The sequence below is a fragment of the Salvia splendens genome, chromosome 5 (genome assembly GCF_004379255.2).
Source record: "Salvia splendens isolate huo1 chromosome 5, SspV2, whole genome shotgun sequence".
NCBI lineage: Eukaryota > Viridiplantae > Streptophyta > Magnoliopsida > Lamiales > Lamiaceae > Salvia > Salvia splendens.
The window spans coordinates 17,932,794-17,954,129 of record NC_056036.1 but is presented as its reverse complement, the minus strand read 5'-3'; the positions used below and the strand labels follow the sequence as shown (position 1 = coordinate 17,954,129).

The 21,336-nt window shown below is 36.6% G+C and overlaps 2 protein-coding genes across 2 annotated transcripts; one reads left to right on the top strand and one right to left on the bottom strand.

Moving 5' to 3' along the window:
* Positions 1–248: 248 nt before the first annotated feature.
* Positions 249–3,370, bottom strand: LOC121803496 (G-type lectin S-receptor-like serine/threonine-protein kinase At4g27290). The gene is made up of 7 exons (XM_042203150.1): positions 2,068–3,370; positions 1,869–1,997; positions 1,666–1,790; positions 1,376–1,586; positions 1,052–1,289; positions 819–966; positions 249–729 (listed from the first exon to the last, which is right to left on the bottom strand). Exons 1-7 carry the CDS (start codon positions 3,332–3,334, stop codon positions 421–423), a joined length of 2,427 nt encoding a protein of 808 aa, XP_042059084.1. The 5' UTR covers positions 3,335–3,370; the 3' UTR covers positions 249–420.
* Positions 3,371–9,905: 6,535 nt separating this feature from the next.
* LOC121803927 (receptor-like serine/threonine-protein kinase SD1-8) lies at positions 9,906–19,065 on the top strand. The gene is made up of 16 exons (XM_042203501.1): positions 9,906–10,809; positions 11,027–11,152; positions 11,350–11,487; positions 11,561–11,682; positions 11,740–11,950; positions 12,048–12,285; positions 12,361–12,511; positions 12,587–12,886; positions 13,405–13,467; positions 15,589–16,870; positions 17,009–17,152; positions 17,255–17,379; positions 17,454–17,667; positions 17,748–17,985; positions 18,060–18,210; positions 18,567–19,065. The coding sequence occupies exons 1-16, from the start codon at positions 9,933–9,935 to the stop codon at positions 18,858–18,860; spliced, it is 4,674 nt and encodes a 1,557-aa protein (XP_042059435.1). The 5' UTR covers positions 9,906–9,932; the 3' UTR covers positions 18,861–19,065.
* The last annotated feature ends 2,271 nt before the right edge of the window (positions 19,066–21,336 follow it).

Below are 21,336 nucleotides of genomic sequence, written 5' to 3'. Positions count from 1 at the left end.
AAAATTCCCAATAGTCTCATGATAGCTGTTTTGAATGCAAATTCAATGCTAAATCGATGCATGAACGCAAAATTTTAGTATTGTCAATAAATAGTGACGTAACTGTATATTAATGTAATGACATGGACTACTAAACGACATCATTCTGAGCTTAAGAAACTAAAAGTATAGCATAAATTTGGTCAAATGGGACAACTAAGCAATTTTCCAACTTCATAATTTATCATTTAAATTTTAAAAGTATAGGATAAACTAAACTTTGATCATACTTCATAACTTTATAGACAATGTGATAACATAACACTATGTTCATGCGATCGTAGCTGCCTAAACTTGTTTCCAGCAAGTTTGCTATACTATGGATGAATTGTACATATTGCACAGCTGTCTGAGTTTGAGTATACAATGAAAGTGGCAATCTCATCTTGCCTCCAAGTCGGTAATGGTAACTGTGGCATTCGTACTTGGTGGGGTTGTACAACTTTGTGGATCGCTCCGTCTACAACTTCCTTCCAAAAAAAACCCGGGCTCTTCCGGATCAGGCAGGATTCCTCCCTCGGTAGCTAGCATCAGAGCTACCGATGGCGTGATGGGTCTATCTTCTGCTAATTTTTGAACGCATAATAACCCCACCTGTATGCATCTCTTCACCTGGGATTCATCACATGTTTCCTTCAAACAATGGTCCATCACTTCCATAATCCTCTTCTCTTTCCATAGCACCCATGCCTGCCACCACATAACTTTAATTTATACTGAAACCACTCTTCAATAATCATCAACAATATAGCAAAAACATGTGTAGCTAAGGGGACTACATGGCCTAGGAGGCTAAGATGATCATTGTGCTGGAATCCGTTGTTCTTTTTCCCGCTTATTATCTCTAGCAATACCACTCCAAGACTGTAGACGTCGGACTTCACTGAGAATTTTCCATGAAATACATATTCCGGAGCCATGTAGCCACTGCAAAAACAGTAATTTATCACTCCTTAATTAGGCTACCTTGGAAATAGCCAATGTCCTTTGATGAGATGAAAAGAAAACTTACTATGTTCCAATAACTCTCTTTGTTCTAGATACAGATTTATCCTCTTCAAATGTTCTTGCTAACCCAAAGTCTGATATTTTCGGATTTAAACTTGCATCTAGTAAAATGTTATTCATTTTTAGATCCCGGTGGATAATCTTTAACCTGGAATCGTGGTGAAGATAAAGCATTCCCCTAGTGATTCCCATGATGATGTCGAAGCGCTTCGGCCACGTTAGAAGTTTCCTTCGATCCGGATCTGCACATGAACATGTACTTGATCAACATCAGAAACTAGGATAAATTTATTGGATTCAAACATAGAAAAATGATATTGGGCAGCACCAAACACAAAACGGTCCAAGCTCTTATTCTCTAGGTATTCATATATTAGCATCTTCTCCTCTCCTTCAATGCAACAGCCAAGAAGCCGAACAAGGTTTCTATGTTGAAGTTTGGCGATCAACACAACTTCATTCTTGAACTCTTCGAGACCCTGTCTAGAAGCTTTCGACAATCTTTTGACTGCAATTTCTTCTCCCCCCGGCATATTTCCCTGCTCATGCATCATAACAAGGATGTCTGCTAAGGCAGAGGCAATGCTCAACTTTGACAATTGTGTCAATGTTAGTTACCTTATATACAGGGCCAAAACCTCCTACTCCTAGCACTTTCTCTTGGGAGAAATTGTTTGTTGCTTGCAGAATAGTTGTCATTTTGATCAACGGCAATTCTATATCCTCGTTATTCTTCTTCAACCCTACTAAGCATGAAAAGACAAAAGTGCTAATGCCTCAAGGTCTAGTTGAGTTTTCAAGACAACACAATTCATTGTTACCTCGCTTCTTCCATCTTGTTAGTAAAAGCAAAGCTCGATTGATAAAAGTCGAAACAACAACTCCAGTAGCAATTGAGATCAGTATTAAGCTTACAGGCGCTTTCTTCTTCTCTACATCGGATGTAGAATCTACACGAAAATTAACCAAGAAGAATGACTATTGAGGCCTTGTATTCCGAAAATAAAAACAGTTAGTTACCTATAAGCGAAAGAGGTACTCGAATATAGACGTTCTGGAAGCCATTTGCTGCGGGAAGCTCTCTGGTATCGAGGAGATCCCCGAACCACATCACGCAGCCAGTGCCTCCATTAGTTATGTAAGGATTAGCACAGGCAGAGCAGCTACAGTTTTTCAAGCACTCATCTTTGCACTCATCAAGGCTCATGCTAGCATTCAACCAGTAACTCAACAGATCAGGGCTCTTCACCCCTCTAACCTCCAAAAAACCATCCCCACTCTCGCAATTCAACGCGCTAATCTTTCGACATCCACCAGACCAATCCCGAACCCCCCACTTGTCTGCAAACTTTGGCACAAACCCTTTAAAACACTCACACCGCTGCGAATTTTCAACCGCGCATAACCCGTTGGGGCCGCAATAACCATACTCATCACACTCGTCTCGCGGGAATGGGTACACTGGATTCCACTTATCCTTCCCAGGGTTCATAACATAGTGGTAGATTGAGCCAGATAATTCCATCCTCGCTCTTATGATAATCGAGCTCTCATAAGGCATTGCCAGGGAAATTAATCTCTCTTCTTCGAAGACCAGCTCAGCTTTGGAAACAGTGCTGCGGAAGCGAGGGAGGCCGTTGAAGGAGAGGCCATTCCACTTCCCAGTCCGCAGTTTTTTCCTCGAGCCTTTATAAACGACCATCTCAGGCAAGCCATGATTCTCGATCTTCACAACGAAATCACCGGGAGAAGGATCGTTCCAGTCTCTCCACGACGTCAAGTTGGTGCTAACGCCGGCGTCGCGATCGTCCACCAGCTTCATACCGGAAAGCCACGTGTCAGTTGGAGAATCGAAGCTCTGCCATAAGTAGGCAGATCCTTCGATCTCCTCATCCGTGACGACGAGGTTTCCGGTTTCTAAAAGGCGTAGAGATGGCCGTGACGCCGCTGCTGATGGTTTCGCCGACCAGATAACGGCGGATCCGTCTGTGGTTATGAGGAGAGTGCCGTTTGCGGAGATGGAGAAGACGACGGGTCGTTGGGGATCGGAGATGGGATTGTTTCTGTTTGCGACCCAGACTACGGTAGCGGGGATGGATTTGTACCAAATTCCTAAGAATGTGTTGGTGGAATTTCCGGGACGGAAAAATCCAAACTCAAAAACTTGGGTTTCGGAAACCAGAGTCTGGCCGGTGGAAATCGTTTGGTTGTGGAGAAGTAGTGCTTTGCCTGAGGTTGATTGAAGTAAAGAGAAGAAGAGGAGAGCAGTGAAAGTGAAAGGCGCCATTTTAGATTGATCATCCAAGAAATATAGTATTGCAGTTTGAAGCCTTCCATATATAAATCAGAGTCAGACTTATGTAAGATCATTTTAATATATACTACTCCGTCCAAAAATAGTATCATTTCGCCGCTTTGTGATGTCCAAATAAATAGTTTTAGTTTTTAATATGGAAAGTTACTCTTTTATATTTAACCACTTTTGTCCCTCTCTTTTATACTTCACCTATTTTTCTTATTTCTTTTACTTTACTCACATTTTCTTCTCTTTTCTCTTATTTTATCAATTTCTCATTAAAACTCGTGTAGTTCATGAATAAGAAATTAGTACAATATTTTTTTTTGGAGGAGGGAGTATAAAAATGTACGACTAAACTTAGTTATATTCAGTGTAGAAAAATCTGTCCAATATGACGAATGGTTGATGTTTGAAGGATCATTTTATTTTCTTCTCGTGTCATGGACAACAAAAGCGACCGCATTGACTAATAACAATGTGTTGTTGAACTTTTGAATTAGTCTACCCATTTTATGCACTTAGAGCTTAGCCTTTTGTTTGACATGAATATACAAGATTCAATTCCTATTTTATTTTGGCGAAGTATATTCTTTCTTTTTTTGAGTGTGTGAATATGAATTTCTTTCTTTTTTTTTTGGAATTAGTGTACATCTTTGTATGCAGGAAAACAATTTGTAGCTGAAAATTTTGTGCAAGTCTTATTCGTGTCTTGGTTTTAAATTTTGATATTGCAAGAATGAAGTCCCGCTCATGTCTTAAAGTTTGGCATGTCCTAATGTAGTCTTAAGTGTTTCTCGTGCAAACCACATCGCACCCGAAAAAGAATAAGAAACAAGGTCCACCAGAAACATAGACGACAAGCCTAAACCTAAAGTAATTGAATATTTTAATAAGGAGAGACTGATTTATTTTTAAATATAGAAAATGGACATCCTGAGATAAACTAAAAAGGAAAAGTGGACATTATGAATGGGACGGAGGGAGTACATAAATAAAAATTTTCTATCGTGCGAATGGATGTCATACCCAAACAAAAGTGTCATGCGTCCGCATTGTCTAATACCTCCGTTCGTGAAATAATGTCACATTTCATCATTTTAGGTTGTCCACGATTTAAAGTCTCATTTACCTTTTTCCATTTTAAGTAAAATCGACCTCACCATTCACCTAAATCATCACATTCACATTCTATTACAAAATAAATATATAAAAGTGGGGTACACATTCCACTAACACATTTTCCCATTTTTCTTTACAAAGTTAAATAATTTCTTAAAATCCGTGTTGAGTTAAAATGAGACTATTAATAGCGGATGAAGGGAATAACAATGCACTCCATTGTTGAACTTTTGTGATGGTCAATCCATGAATATCATGCACTTTGAAGATATTCAACGGTTAGTTTACCCATGAATATCATGCACTTGGAGATATTCAACGGTTAGTTTATCCGTGAATATTATGCACTTGGTGATATTCAACGATTGAGTCTTTTTCTTTGATAGGAATATACAAGATTCAATTCCTACTTTATTTCCATGAACTAATTTTTTTTTCTAGTTTATTTAGTATGACCATTTTAGTAAAGCCTGAACTATATATTTAGGTCTTAAACTATTTCGGATGCCTATAATTTAAAATGCACATTCCCTATATTATTCATTTTGCTCGTTTAAGGTATTTTTGCACCTTTTCAACATTTCTTGATAATAAAAATGCCCCAAATTCATTAGGGATATTTTTTGCAGCATTTACTATGCAATAACCTAACATTAAATTTATTCTTTCAGGACTTGAAATGAAATTTATCAGTATATATTTAAGTTGTTGTAGTAGTTAATACTCAAGTAATCAAAATTAGTTTTGCTTTCCTATTTTAATTAGTATTATATGTTTTAATTTATGATAAGTTTCTCTTGTAAGGTTTCCAAATTTATATGCTTTCACTAATTTACCATCATAATCTATACTTAGTCCTCTAGAGTTATGATGAATGTCGAACTACTTTTAAAGAACAAACTAGAGACCAAATTAGGGCCATTAGATCTAGTTTTTTGATGATATGTGTTGGTGCGAAATTTATTTCAGTCTTCGTTACAAGCCCATTTTACTTCATTCATGTACATAATACCTTGAAACTATAGTATGTTTGACTTAGTTCCAGTAGGTTTTGAAATGATTCAACACATGCTTCATTGGAATTCATTGAACTGAGTTTTACTTTATTCACTTTAAAAAATATGATTCATTCCAGTAAGTTTATTACTTCATTCGAAAATGTTTTTACTTCATTGGACAAGGTTTTTACTTCATTCCAGTAGGACTTCAAATGCTTCTACATATATTTCATTCAATTAGACTGCCACTTCATTTTGTTGTCATGGCTTTAATATCGGGACTGTCACAACATCGACGAGATGGCCTTGACGTCTCCGTCTGCTGACTCCTGCCGAGAGAACGAATGAAGACAAGACCGATCACGGTGTTGGTGTACGTGGAGTCGATTCACAACAGTGGCACGAGAGCGTTGCAGAGACGGTGATAGACATTGCAGAGAGAAAGAATGGTACGCTACGGCGAAACCACATGTACGTACTGGAATGAAGTAAAAACCTACTAAATGAAATAATATATTCTGGAATGAAGTTAAATCCTCCCAATATGTTATGACTTATTTGCCTTGGGTTGAAGTAAAATACGCTTGTGATGAAGACGGAAATAATTTATACATCTACCCATCTTATCCATAAAAAACTAGATCTAAAAATCATAATTTTGCCTCTAATTCTGCAGTTCTGCAATAAAGAGTGGATTTGCATATAATGAGACTCTAGTCCTCTATATGCATATATATGCATAGGAATGTATTTACAGGGGAGCGTTATTCTCCTTTTCACATCTTAGATCCTTTTTCCTTCTTAATATTACGCGTTAGATCTAAGGCATCAACGGATCAGATTGATTCTATAAAACTGGTTCCGTGTTGCATTATAGAAGGTGGTTGTATGCATTACAGGGTTATTATTGACATTTGACGGAAAAGTAACTGCCACATTTTGGTATCTGCGAATAATGCACCACATGGTCACGAGTAATGCATATAATTGACTATATAATGCACAATATGTGAACTGCAATGCATACGAATAAGATGTACCATGTTATGATGTTTGGACACACGTTTCTTGTTTCCCCTAAGGGTTTAATAAGCTTAGGGGCTAGGGTATAGTACGTAGACACGTATGTAATCTTCACATGGTAACGAGTAATGGATATAATTGACTATATAATGCACAATTTGTGAACTGCAATGCATACGAACAAGATGTGCTGTGTTATGATGTTTGACACACGTTTCTTGTTTCCCTAAGGGTTTAATAAGCTTAGGGGCTAGGGTATAGTACGTACGCATTAATAACAAATTATAAAACGATACGAATAATTCACCAAATTGTCACGAGTAATGGATGTTATTAACTATATAATGCACAATATGTGAACTGCAATGCATACGAATAAGATGTACCATGTTATGATGTTTGACACACGTTTCTTGTTTCCCCTAAGGGTTTAATAAGCTTAGGGGCTAGGGTATAGTACGTAGACATTACTAACAAATTGTTGTTATTGGAATATACGTATGTGCATTATTTGGTTTAGGTAGTGCATTATGTAGCTGTTAATTGTCATTATCTCAGTATATTATGCACTATTAGAGGTATTGTGTATATGGGTTAATCAACGGATTGAAGATTACATACGTGCATTTAGTAATGTCTATTATAAACAATGTAAAATGTTTGTCCATTAATAACTATAAAACACACATCACTAGTAATTAACGTTGTACATCATTTAAGTATAATTGTACATCACGAAAATTTAGACATTCACAAAACCCTATCCTAACATGTTCATAAGAAACCTTCAACAAAAACCACAAAAAAACATTCAGATCCTGTCTACCACCATACTGTGTCGCAACTGCTATAGGAATGTCTTCATCAAAATCGTCTTCTATAAAGTTTCTTGCCCTCTTCGAATCTAATCAGAGTCGTGTACAGTAATAGTGTTGATATAACAACTATATCATACTAGAAAATGTAACAAAGCAGAACTAAGTTATGTACATAGTTAGATGAATAATGTAACATCATATGATGCACATGAAATTTGTGAAAATAATGTACCAAAAAGGATAAACAAAGTATCAAGGCAACAAAATGATTTATGCAACTTAATATATAAATATTGCTAAATAATGTACACTGAAAGACACTAAATAATGTACAAAGTTGGTAAATAACATGATGGATCTAAAGAAAATAATTAATGTACACACAAGACCCAATAATATATCACTACATAATAAAATCAGTCTCTGAAGTTGCTAACTAATTTAATGTACACATATAGGTAAATGATGTACAGTCGCTCATCACAAAAAAATGTACCAAATAATGTAAATATAATCCAAAATAATGCAGCATACGAGTAATAAATGATGTACTAATGTGACTAAATGATGTACAGTAACTTAAAATCGATTACCATATAAAAAATTCTTAGAAACCCAGAAAAAACTAATCTTTATGCAAATTGTCGTCACTAATGAACAAATATACGAGAGTAATGAAGAGGACGAAACCAACAATAGAATAAACTCTAAAAAATAACACCGTCCTCAGATTTGTGCGACCAATTCGTAGACATGGGACGACTTTAATTTACCTAATTTCATCACAGGAGAGGACCGGAAACTCCCAACTTGATGGTCGATTAAGGAGTGGAAGACGGAGGCTTTGTTTTCGCAGCCTCATTTGTCGCCGATTTGTGGTTCTTTCGAAGAGGAGTGGAATACGACTGGAACTAGGGTTTGGTTTTGGGGATTAGGAGTGGAGTAGTCACCTTCGGGTGTGGGCGTCAGTCGGAGAAGCGGCGTAAAAACGGAGCAGAAGCAGGAATTCGATGATTTACTTCAGCAATTTAGGGTTTTCGAAATGGAGAATTGAGAGAGTGGGTTCGAAATGGTGAGAGAGTGGGAAGGTCAAACGTTGCTGAAAATAATCCCCCTTCAATTACGGACATGAAGTTTAGAAACTGCTGCAAATAATTGTTTGTTTACCATTTTTCCCTTTAATGTACGAAAACATTACAATAATGTACATCGTTGCTTTTAATCACATCCATCAGATTATTAAATCCAAGGGCTGATATTAGTGTTATGTTTAAGACTAAGGAGATGTATGGACCTTAATGCACCCCTGCATATATTTTATGTACGTACATTTATACTAGTAGTATATTACTATAATTTAGCTATTTTAAAAATTACTCTCTCCGTCTCATAAAAATATAAAATTTGGACACTACTCGACTTTTATTGAGAAATTGACAAAGTATGAGAGAGATAGAAATAAAATGTGATTGGAGTGTCATAAGTGAAGGCCCACCTCATAAGAGAAAAAAACTTGTCAAAAATATAAATGAACTAATTTTATGGGACACCTTAAAATGGAAAAAGAAAATTATTTTATGGGATAGAGGAAGTATATGCATGTATATAACTTTGGAGGATTAAATTTGTTTTATATATGTACACTTATATATTACTAGAATTTAACTATTCTGAAAATTATACTATATGTTCGTAAGAATTGCATTTTGTGAAAAATTAATTTTAGTTCACAACTCAAACCCAGCTAAACTACGGATTCATGAACTGGATCTGACTCAGATATAGATCATGAATTGCACACTATAACCATTCCAAACAATCCTAAATAATTTGAATAAATCACAAATTATATACCAAAAAAACAAACTCTAGGTCCTAGCAAAACAAATTTCTTTTTAGGTTATTGGAGAGTAATTAACTAATTATACAAAATGCCTCTAATGGATTTGGTGACATTTTTATTCGAAAAAGTGTTGAAAAAGTGCAAAAGTGCATTTTAAAGTATAGAGATAAGCAAATGTGCATTGCGGATAGCATATAACCGTTCACTTTTTTATTAAATGACAAAGATTTTAAATGGAATTATTGAGTATAATAATAAAAAAAATTGAATATTTATAAATAAGAGGATTGATTTTTTTTTTTTTATTATAGTAGGAGTCTATGAAAAGAAGTTACTTAGGTTGAGACAAATTATATATAGGAAATATGAAAATTTTGAATGGCTGAGAGTTAAATAACAACCGCCAATGTATCCATAATTTTAGTTTACACATGAATCTTGACAAAGAGTACGAATTCCCTCAATACCTTCTTCCATTTATAATTTTACATCATTGCTTCTCAGGCCAAATCTTAAGAGAAAAGTGATATGCTCGAAAACAATTCGAGGATGGGCTCAATAATTGTATGTTTGTATCACAATAAATGATTGAAGTTAACATTTCTTATTCAATGACTAATAGTAATACTAGTCCAACACATGGCTTTATTAGTGGAGTTAACTAGATTATAAATTATACAAACAATACTTCCCTTTCTAACTGGCCATGCCTCCTGATTAATTTGATGTCACCTTCGTTGTTCAAACCACACATTCAGGCTTATAATACCAATTTGCATTTGAACATGCCACTCTTCTTTATCACTACAATCCTCTGCTCCTTGCTGAGTTTAACAATTGGAGATTGCACTCTTTTTCCAAATCAAAACCTTGTTATTGGCCACACTTTGATCTCTCAAAACCATGTTTTCGAAACCGGCTTTTTTTCACCTGGAAAATCATTGAATAGATTCTTGGGAATATGGTTCAAGAACACACCAGATGTTGTAGTGTGGGTTGCCAACAGAAACCATCCCATCACTGCCTCAGAATCACCAGTTTTGATGATTTCTGAAAATGCAAGTCTTGTTATAAGCAGTGGCAGAAGCATCATCTGGTTGGCTAATTCATCAAGGGTGGCCTCAAATCCAGTTTTACACCTCCTGGATTCGGGAAACTTGGTTCTTGTAGACGACACGAGCAAAACAACAGAAGAGTACTTATGGCAGAGTTTTGATTATCCAACAGACACCTTGATGCCAGGAATGGCGATGGTGGACGATATTGACACTGGTGTCGAAAAGTATTTGACGTCATGGACAAGTCCGGATGATCCTTCTCCCGGTGAGTTTGTTCATAAGATCCGAAACCAAGGCTTGGCTGAAGTGCTGACTATGAGAGGAGGCGGAAGAATAAGATACCGAGTCGGACTGTGGAATGGGATGTATTTTTGCGGTGGCACACGCTTTCCCAATTCCGTTTACAAACCAGACTTGGTTTTCAAACAAGAGAGGCTGATATCCATAGGAGAGCCCTACCAGAACTCCATTCCAGTGAGAACTACATTGGATACATCTGGTTCACTCCAGCGCCATACGATGAATGCCGGAAGAGACAAATGGAATCATGTCATCTCATTTCCTCAAGATACGTGCGATGAATATGCTAGCTGTGGTCCTAACTGTATCTGCAGATCTGACAGGCCAATCAAGTGCCAGTGTTTTAGGGGAAGTTCCAAAAGGATTGGGACCTTCAAGATTGGTCGGGCGGATGCACTAGAACTAAACCAATGAATTGCCTTGGTGGAGATGGATTTGTGCAGGTTAGAGGGGTTAAATATCCTGATGTGCTTAGCAATGAGCATCGGTGAGTGTGAAACTGAGTGCTCCAAAAACTGTAGTTCCGTTCATCACTAATGGAGACATCGGATGCTTGATGTGGTTTGGTGATCTCATTGATACCAAACAACTTACTGCAGCAGATAGCAAGCAAAACATGTATATCCGTGTGCCGGCTTTTGAACTAGGTACGTCACTTTAATACAAGCTGCTTGAGTTGATGATGGACCTGATGGTTAGTTAAACAAAGTACAAGCTATATATACTGTTGATTAGACAAGAGGGAATGAACTAATGGCATGCAATCTCAACGGCATAACCTTTCACGTCCTTATCTTTTTGTCCTTTTACTCCTAATTACATCGACCCTTAATTTTGGCTGTAGAGTTTAACAAGGGTTTAGAGGAGGTGAAGGAGAAGAAATGGCCTAAGAAGTTAATACTGATATCAATTGCTTCTGGTGCTCTCGTCTCAGCCTTTATTAATGGAGGTCTACATTTGATGGCAAGGCGAAAGAGGCTAGGTAATAATAGTTAAGCATAAACTCAAGCTAATACTGAAGCACTTACTTCTTATTTCCTCACGCCTTTTCACAGTAAAAAGCAACGACGAGGATTTGGAATTGCCTGTGATCAATATGGCAACTATTGTGAAAGCAACAAATAATTTCTCAACGGAAAACAAGATTGGAGCAGGAGGTTTTGGTACTGTTTACAAGGTAATGTTCTAATGTGCAGAAGTTGGACAATACTTGTAGACTAACATGCATAAGCAGGGGAACATGCCATCAGGAGAAGAAGTCGCGGTTAAAAGATTGTCAAAATCTTCAACACAGGGCCTTGAAGAGTTCAGAAATGAAGTTATGGTGATTGCAAAACTTCAACATAGAAATCTTGTCAGGCTATTAGGATGTTGCATTGAAGAAGAGGAAAGGATGGTAATCTATGAATACCTACAGAATAAAAGCCTTGATCTTTTTGTTTTTGGTACACTTAGATTTACTCTTCATCTTTTTACATTGCCATATCCGAAAGAAAAAATGCATCTGTCATTAACACTTGCACGGTGTCCAATCGTTTGCAGATTACAATAGCAGAACACTTTTGACATGGCCTAAGCGTTATGACATTATCATGGGAATCGCAAGGGGATTGCTATATCTCCACCACGATTCCAGATTAAAGATTATACACAGGTATCTCAAAATGAACAACATTTTACTAGATGGAAATTTAACTCCAAAAATTTCAGATTTCGGCTTAGCTAGAATTTTTGAAGAGGATCAGGCGCTTGCTAGAACAAAAAGAGTTGTCGGGACATAGTAAGGTTACATTCAGTGATTGAATAACTTCAACATATTCTATACTGGACTTATGAGATCAATATTTTCACGCAGTGGCTATATGGCACCGGAGTATGCTATTGATGGGAAATACTCGGTGAAATCTGACATCTTTAGTCTTGGAGTGGTTTTGTTGGAGATAATCAGCGGAAAAAAGAACAGAGGATATGGAGACTCCGATTACTTTGTTAACCTCTTGGGCCATGTATGATATACTTTTTCATTGATAAGAACAATCACACACATTCACAAACAACTTAACAGGCTATATTTGTGGCAGGCATGGATACTATGGAAAGAAAACAAGATTTTGGAGTTGATGGATGAGTGTTTGAATGATACATTTAAGGAGTGTGAAGTGAAGAGATGCATGCAAGTGGGGTTATTATGCGTTCAGAAATTCGCAGATGATAGGCCAAACATGTCGTCCGTTGTTTCAATGTTAGGAAGTGATGGAGCAGTTTTGCCCGAACCAAAAGAACCCGGGTTTTTTATGGAAAGAAGTTGCAGTCCTGCGAGAAGTAGTACATCACGACGTATTGTGTCAGAGAACGATACAATCACCATTACAGACTTGGAGGTCAGATGAATAGAGAAAGCAGAGATTTGTACTAGCTGGGAGAAATCACATGAATTTTGGATCAATTCTACTGTCTCTATTTTATAGAATACTTGTGTAAAAGCAGGATTCGAGCTTCTAATATATACTACATTTTCTGCTTGCCAATTTTAAAAGCTATTAAGGTGCATTTATTTTCAATTTTCCTCAAAAGAAAAATGAAATAAAGTAAACTTAATCCTCCAATTTTTATTTACATATGTATTAGTTTTTATTAATATAATATAATTATAGATAAACTAATCAAAAAATTCATGGGTAGGATAAGAACTATTCTAAATTCTAAAATATGTGTTTAAAATTTATAGAACTGAATATATGTTTCATTTTGATTTGTAAAATGTCAATATTTACATACATATTTGCAGAATGTGTTCATCTGGCCTCCAACTCAGTAATGGTGATTGTCTTATTCCCTGACTCAACAAATGGTGAAGAAGTATTACTACTGCTTGAACTTCTTTCGATGAAAAATCCAGGCTGTTTTGGTTCGGGGCAAAACTGCTCCATCACTTGCCAACATCGAAAACACTGAAGGCATGGTTGGCCTATCGTCTGCGAATTTCTGAACGCATAATAACCCGACTTGCATGCATCTCTTCACTTGAGTCTCTACAAATGTATTCTTCAAACACTCATCCATCAACTCTATAATCTTGTTTTCTTTCCAAAGCAACCATGCCTGCCAACATAATAACCAGCTAATTAAGGTGTAATTTGACATTGCATTTGTACAAATCAAAATGACATCAAAGTATTAGTAATACATACATGGCCCAAGAGATTAAGATAGTGATCTGTGTGTTCATATCCTCTGTTCTTTTTTCCACTAATTATCTCCAGCACCACCACTCCAAGACTAAAGATGTCTGATTTCATCGACAATTTCCCATCTATCGCGTATTCTGGAGCCATGTAACCACTGCATGAAAACATTCATCTTAAGGCCACCATACAAAATAACCAAAGAATGTGACCATAGTTGGGAAAAATCACATGAATTTTGGATCAATTCTAATGTTCTTTTGTTATATCAGCTGTTAGTAGGGGTCTCTATTTTATAAATTAGTTTCATGTAAAAGCAGGATTCAAGCTTCTAATATATACATTTTCTGCTTGACAATTTAAAATAGTAAAACTCCAAAGTTAAAGATGTATGCTTTCATGATGTTGAAAAGCAATTATAAGGTGCATTCACCTTCAATTTTCCTCAAAAGAAAAATGAATTAACTTCTACGAAATGCAATATATCTGGCCGAGATGGAAATTCACAAATAAAGGAGCAGTTGAAGACTAAATTAAAGTTGACAAAAATTTAAGGTGGAATTTATCTTCAATGTTCCACAAAGTCGTTTATGTCATATCTCAAAATTACAAAGTCAATGAGAAAGCTTAAAATCGGCATAACTTCTTGATTCATGACGACTAGCATTTCAATTTTCACATTCAATATACGAAGCAAAGTGCGTCCATTGAATATTTGAATATATTATATATACACATCTCTATTTATAAGCAACTAGGGAGCCCTAATTCTAATCAAACTAGGAAACATATATCACAAGGAAAACCTATCCCACATCGGATGAGTGAGAGAAGTTGGAATGTGTATGTAATTTCTGTCCAACCCCAATTAGTTTGAGGCCTTTTGGGAGTGACCCAAAAACAAATCCGTGCGGGCTTGACCCAAAGCGGACAATACAATATCAAACTAATGTTGCAGTCGACGATCCTAACAAGTGGTATCAGAGCCCAGGTGGCTATGGGTCTGGGTTGTGCCTGGATGAGCCTCGGTTAGGGTCGGGCCCTGAAGGACTCGAGTTAGTCCCAAAGCGGACAATAATATCAAATTAACAAGTAGTATCAGAGCCCAGGTGGCTATGGGTTGTGCCTTGATGACGATCCTAACAAGTGGTATCAGAGCCCAGGTGGCTATGGGTCTGGGTTGTGCCTGGATGAGCCTCGGTTAGGGTCGGGCCCTGAAGGACTCGAGTTAGTCCCGCTATGGGTTGTGCCTGGATGAGCCCCGGTTAGGGTCGGGCCCTGAAGGACTCGAGTTAGTCCCAAAGCGGACAATAATATCAAACTAACCTGGATGAGCCTCGGTTAGGGTCGGGCCCTGAAGGACTCGAGTTAGTCCCGCTATGGGTTGTGCCTGGATGAGCCCCAGTTAGGGTCGGGCCATGAAGGACTCGAGTTAGTCCCAAAGCGGACAATAATATCAAACTAATGTTGCAGTCGATGATCCTAACATACTAAACCCATGTTGCAGTTGATGATCCTAACATACAAAACCCATGCACGTGCTATGACTTTTCTCCAAATTAAACAGAAGCTCAATCTGAAAAATCGCATAAGGAAAACTTCAACCATATTTAAGAGTATTACTATAAAATATAATTTCCAGTAGTTTACGGAAAGACTATTATTTAAATTAATAAATAGCATGAAATCACGACTCCAACAGCACTCTGGTTCCAAAATTCTCCGATAACAAAATATTAGGTCAAGGTTTGACAAGTATGAATGGAAAAAATGATTTACACTTCTAAAATATCAAATTCATTGACTAGACTTCTTTCATCCTGTAAATTTATTACAATTTGAAATCCCTTAAAGTAGTATGCATGCTTCCTTCTTTTTCTGGCATTGTTCTTCAAAAGAGTCATAAGCATAACTATTTCCATAACATGGCATACTTGTTTTTCACAACATTTATCTTCTCTCTGCGTTTAGCAGTTGGAGCCGCTGATGGCTGCACTCTTTTTCCAAATCAACCACTTGTTATTGGCCAGACTTTGATATCTCAAAACCAAGTTTTCGAAACGGGCTTTTTCTGCCCGGGGAAATCTTCTAATAGATTCTTGGGAATATGGTACAAGAGCACACCAGATGTTGTCGTCTGGGTCGCAAACAGAAACCATCCCATCATCACTGCTTTACATGATGCAGCTTTGATGCTTTCCCGAAACGGAAGTCTTGTCATAAGCAGTGGCAAAAGCATTATCTGGTCCTCAACTTCATCAGAGGATGCAACATATCCAATTTTGCAGCTCTTGGATTCCGGAAACTTGGTTGTTTTAGACGGCAAGAGCGTTCTATGGCAGAGTTTCGATCATCCAACCAACACCATGTTGCCAGGAATGAAACTAGTCGATGATAATGAAGCCGGTGTGGAAACATATTTGACATCATGGAGAGGTCCGGATGATCCTTCTCCCGGTGATTTTGTTCTCAAGATCCGAAACCGGGGATTGGCTGAGGTGGTGATTCTGAGAGGGGCAGCCAAAATATACAGATTTGGTCAGTGGAATGGGAAATATTATGGTGGTGCTATGCACTTTCCGAATAGCATTTACGAGCCAGAGATGGTTTTCAGAGAGGGGAGGTTGATATCCGTTGGAGACCCCTACCAGACCTCACTTCTCACAAGAAGCATTCTAGATACATCTGGTTCACTCGTGCGCCTTACCATGAATCTCAGAAAAGACAAGTGGAACCCTGCCACCATGTTTCCTCTCGATAAATGCGATGAGTATGCTAGTTGTGGTCCTAACAGTATCTGCAGACCTGACAAGCCAATTAGATGTGAGTGTTTAAAGGGATTTGCTCCAAAATTCCACAATGATTGGGACGTCCAAGATTGGTCGGGTGGGTGCAATAGGACTAAACCATTGAATGGCAAAGATGGAGATGGATTTCTGCAGGTGAGAGGGGTCAAGTATCCTTATATGTTGAGGTTTTGGTTGAATACAACGATGACCCTTGCTGAGTGCGAAGCTAAGTGCTTTGAAAACACTAGTTGCACCGCATTTGCTAATCCATTCATCACCAATGGAGGCAGTGGCTGCTTGATGTGGTTCGGTGATCTCATGGATGCCAAACAAATTTCAACCCCTGATGCTAACCAAAACATCTATATCCGTCAGCCACTTTCTGAACTAGGTAACTCATTTCAATATGGAGACTTGAGATATACTACTTTGCATGCGTATATTGCGAATGTTAGTTGTTTGCATCAGTACTATGTTTCCCTGTACTCCTATAGCTAGAATCAGATCAAACCGGTGATTTTTCCTGCAGATTATAACGTGGGTTTTCAGGCAGCCAAGGAGAAGGAAAACAAAAGGCCTACAAAGTTAATACTAATATCAATTGCTTTCGGTGTTCTCATCTCAGCCATTATCAATGGAGGTGTACTTTTTGTGGTGAAACGAAAAAAGCACGGTAACAACTATAATTACGTAGTAGACTGCTGTAGAAAAGATACTTGATTCATGTAAACTCAGGCCAATACTATAGCATTTATTCATGTTCCTATCTTTTTAGCAGTAAGAATGAATGATGAGGATTTAGAATTACCTGTGATCAAAATGGAAACTATTGTGCAAGCAACTAGTAATTTCTCAAAGGAAAACATGATTGGAGCTGGAGGTTTTGGTCTTGTTTATAAGGTAAGTGAGAGTGATCAAGTTGGAAAAGAACAATACTTAGACATACTAACTTGTACGCTAGCATGCATAAGCAGGGGAACATGCCATCAGGAGAAAAAATAGCAGTCAAAAGGTTGTCGAGATCTTCGCGACAGGGTCTTGAAGAGTTCAGGAATGAAGTTACAGTGATTGCAAAACTTCAACATAGAAACCTTGTAAGACTATTGGGATGTTGCATTGAAGAAGAAGAAGAAAGGATGCTAATCTACGAATATCTGCAGAATAAGAGTCTTGATCTTTTTACTTTTGGTATATCCTTCATTGATTATTTTGCTTGTAAAAGGGCATCCTGCCATATATCAATGAGAAAATCAATTTATTGTTTGCAGATCACAGTGGGAGAACACTATTGACATGGCCTAAGCGTTATGATATTATCATGGGAATTGCAAGGGGACTTCTATATCTTCATCACGATTCCAGATTAAGGATTATTCATAGGGATCTCAAAACAAGCAATATATTACTAGATGAACATTTAAGACCAAAAATATCAGATTTTGGCTTAGCAAGGATATTTGAAGAAGATCAATCCCTTGCGAAAACAAGAAGAGTTATCGGAACATAGTAAGATTTGTTTATATCGTCAATTTACTTCATTATATCTAGGTTACTTTGAGATAAATAATAACTCTATGCAGTGGATACATGGCTCCGGAATATGCAATGGATGGGAAATTTTCAGTGAAATCCGACATCTTTAGTCTTGGAGTGGTCGTGCTGGAAATAATAAGTGGAAAAAGGAACAGAGGATATGCAGACTCGGATCACTATCTTAACCTCCTGGGCCATGTACGCTAATAGTTTGATAGTATCATTTAAAATATACTCCCTCTGTCTGCGAATAGAAGTCACGTTTTTCCATTTTAGTCCGTCCGCGAATAAGAGTCCCGGTTCACTTTTACCATAAATGGTAATAGGGTCCCACCTTCCACTAATTAATTCCACTCACATTTTATTTAAAACTAATTTATACAACTGAGACCCCTATTCCACTAACTTTTTTCTACCCACATTTCTTAAAACTCGTGCTGCCCATAAATAAGACTCCTAATGGCGGACGGAGGAAGTAGGAAATTTATGAGAAGTTGTTACATAATACTATAAGAAAAACCGAAAAATAAAGGGACAAGTAATGATTGTGGCAGGCATGGTTGCTATGGAAAGAAAAGAGGATCATGGATTTGATGGATAAGTGTTTGAATGATACATTTAAGGAGTGTGAAGTGAAGAGATGCATGCAAGTGGGGTTATTGTGTGTTCAGAAATTTGCGGAGGATAGGCCAGTCATGTCGTCTGTGGTTTCAATGTTAGGAAGTGATGGAGCAGTTTTGGCGGAACCAAAAGAGCCTGGATTTTTCATGGAAAGAAGTTGCAGCACATCACCATATATTGAGTCAGAGAATGAAACAATCACTATTACTGACTTGGAGGCCAGATGAGAGCATTTTGAAACCAAAAGATTCTGGATTTTTTATTGAAGAAGTTCAAGGATTTGTTGAGTGAGGGAATGAAAGTATGAAACAATCACCATTACTGAGTTGGAGGCCAGATGAACACATTCTGCAAATTTGTATGTAAAGAAAGTTTATAAGAAAGTGTCGACTGATCTTTTTGAATGTTACTTGTAGCGCCTTGGCCAGTCCAGTAATATGCCTTCGTAGGATCTGTCTGACAATTGACAAATAAGTCAAGGGGACATGCTTTTTACGCATAAATTTGTAGAAATTGGGGATTACATTTTCATAGCTCTAATACTGGAGTATTTTTTTTAAATATGTTTAGTTGTTAAGAAGGTTGGGTGAAGAGGAAATCTTAGTATCAAGGTGTTTGGCAAGTATGAAACCTCAGAAATATTATTCTAAACTGAAACATAAACATAATCACCAATTCTAAAAATCAAACTGTCCAATACTTTGTACTCCCTCCTTCCCTTAAATTTTGTCACGGTTTGACCGGGTACGAGTTTTAAGAAATGTAATACAAATGAGGTTGAAAAGGTTGGTAGGATATGTGTCCTACTTTTAAAGTACTAGTTTTACCACCCATGGTACGGGCCAAATGATTTTCAAAAAATAAGAAAATATATTTAAAACGAATTAAATCAAAATAAGGAATATATAGAAAAGATGTAAAAATTATTGCAAATAAAGAATAGAAACTATTTAAATATTGTATTCTTAAGAAAAATTTAAAAAATATAATTCTACTTCTACATCTATCAATCAATCAATCCACAGTAACGAAAAGACATGAGGGAAGGAAATAAATAAATAAAATAAATTTGAGAAATTAAATAATTCATTTTAAATTCGAACAACAAAATATAGAATTCAATCATCTTCTTAACAAAAACGTTACAAACATATCTAACACCAGTAATTCACACATTTTGAAAGACTTCTTTGTAAACAACATTAAGTGTAGAATCACTTTTGCTATCACTCTAGTCCCCACAAACCAAAATCTTCAAACATTCACGACTTGTGACTCTAGATATAGCAACATAAAGTTGCCAATGACCGAAGACTGGTTTTTTCAAATATTTAGTATATTTGAATTAAAAACCAAATTATTCTTATTAATTATAATTTTTTTTAAAAACAGTTAAAATAAAACTCTAAGCAATACCAAGTTTTTCTTATATAGTAATTGCTCAAAAAAATATGTAGTACATATGAGTTTAAAAAAAAAAATTTAACAAATACTTCTATTAAATATATATACAAACCAAATTATTCTTATTAACTATAAAAAAATTATATAAAAGTTGAAATAAGACTCTAACCAATACCAAGATATTCTTATAAGGTTTCAGAAAATACTCCTTAAATAGTAAAAATCTCAAATAAGAAAAAAAATGTCATATACTTTAACCAAAATTTTATCACTTTTTTCTATATTATATTACATTGTATTATGAAAACAAAACTTCATTAAGACATAATTTACTCGTTTTAAACTACAAATACTAAATAAATACATTCCAAAAAATACAATACATTTAAAATTTAAGGCTTAATACAAAAATATTAATTATAATTACATAATTACATAATAATTATAAAGGCCAATACACTAAAGGGCCAATAAAAATTAACATACCCAAACATAGAAAATGAGTGGCCCAAACGAATTTATTAAATTGGCCCATTCCACATTAAAATGCCCAATCAGTGAGCCCAAACATATGGCATTAGATTAGTAGCAAATTAATTCAATTAATTAGACTTTAACTTATCAAATTAATACACTTAGGAAATAAACCATAGATTATACAGCCATATAAAAGGCTTTTTCTACTCCAAACAGATGCCGACGCCGTTTGGTTGGGAAACCCTAGCATCGAATCCAATCCTCTATCCCGCCGAAAAACTGGCGCCAACCAGCAAATCGCCGCCATCGACGACACAATACACACACTCTCTACACTTACCGACGACGATCCTAAGATTTGGAGCTAAACGACCCCCGTTTTCATTCTGAAACCCTAGAAATTATCCACTCATTCTCGACGCGATTCCTTCCATTCGACAACGATTTGGCCCGACACAAACCAAATCTATACAACCTCATCGAAGACGGAATGGTTGAAACCCCTAACCTCAACAAATCCGTGCAAATGCTACACAAATTGAAGGATTTACCTTTCGATTGCAGGTACAATACATATATTTCAATTTTTATTGAAAAAAGGTAGAAGATTAGGAACGAATCTGACATTTTTCATGAATTATTTTTCAGAATCGAAGAAAGAGTGGAAAACTTAAGAGGATTCAAGGATGAAATCCAAAAATTGCAGAAACTGACCACGGATACATTTTTCCAAACCCTAGGATTGCATGTCTGAAGAAATAAGTCTAATTTTATAATCGAATTATCCTCTGCCTGAGTATATTTGCATGATAGATGTTGACA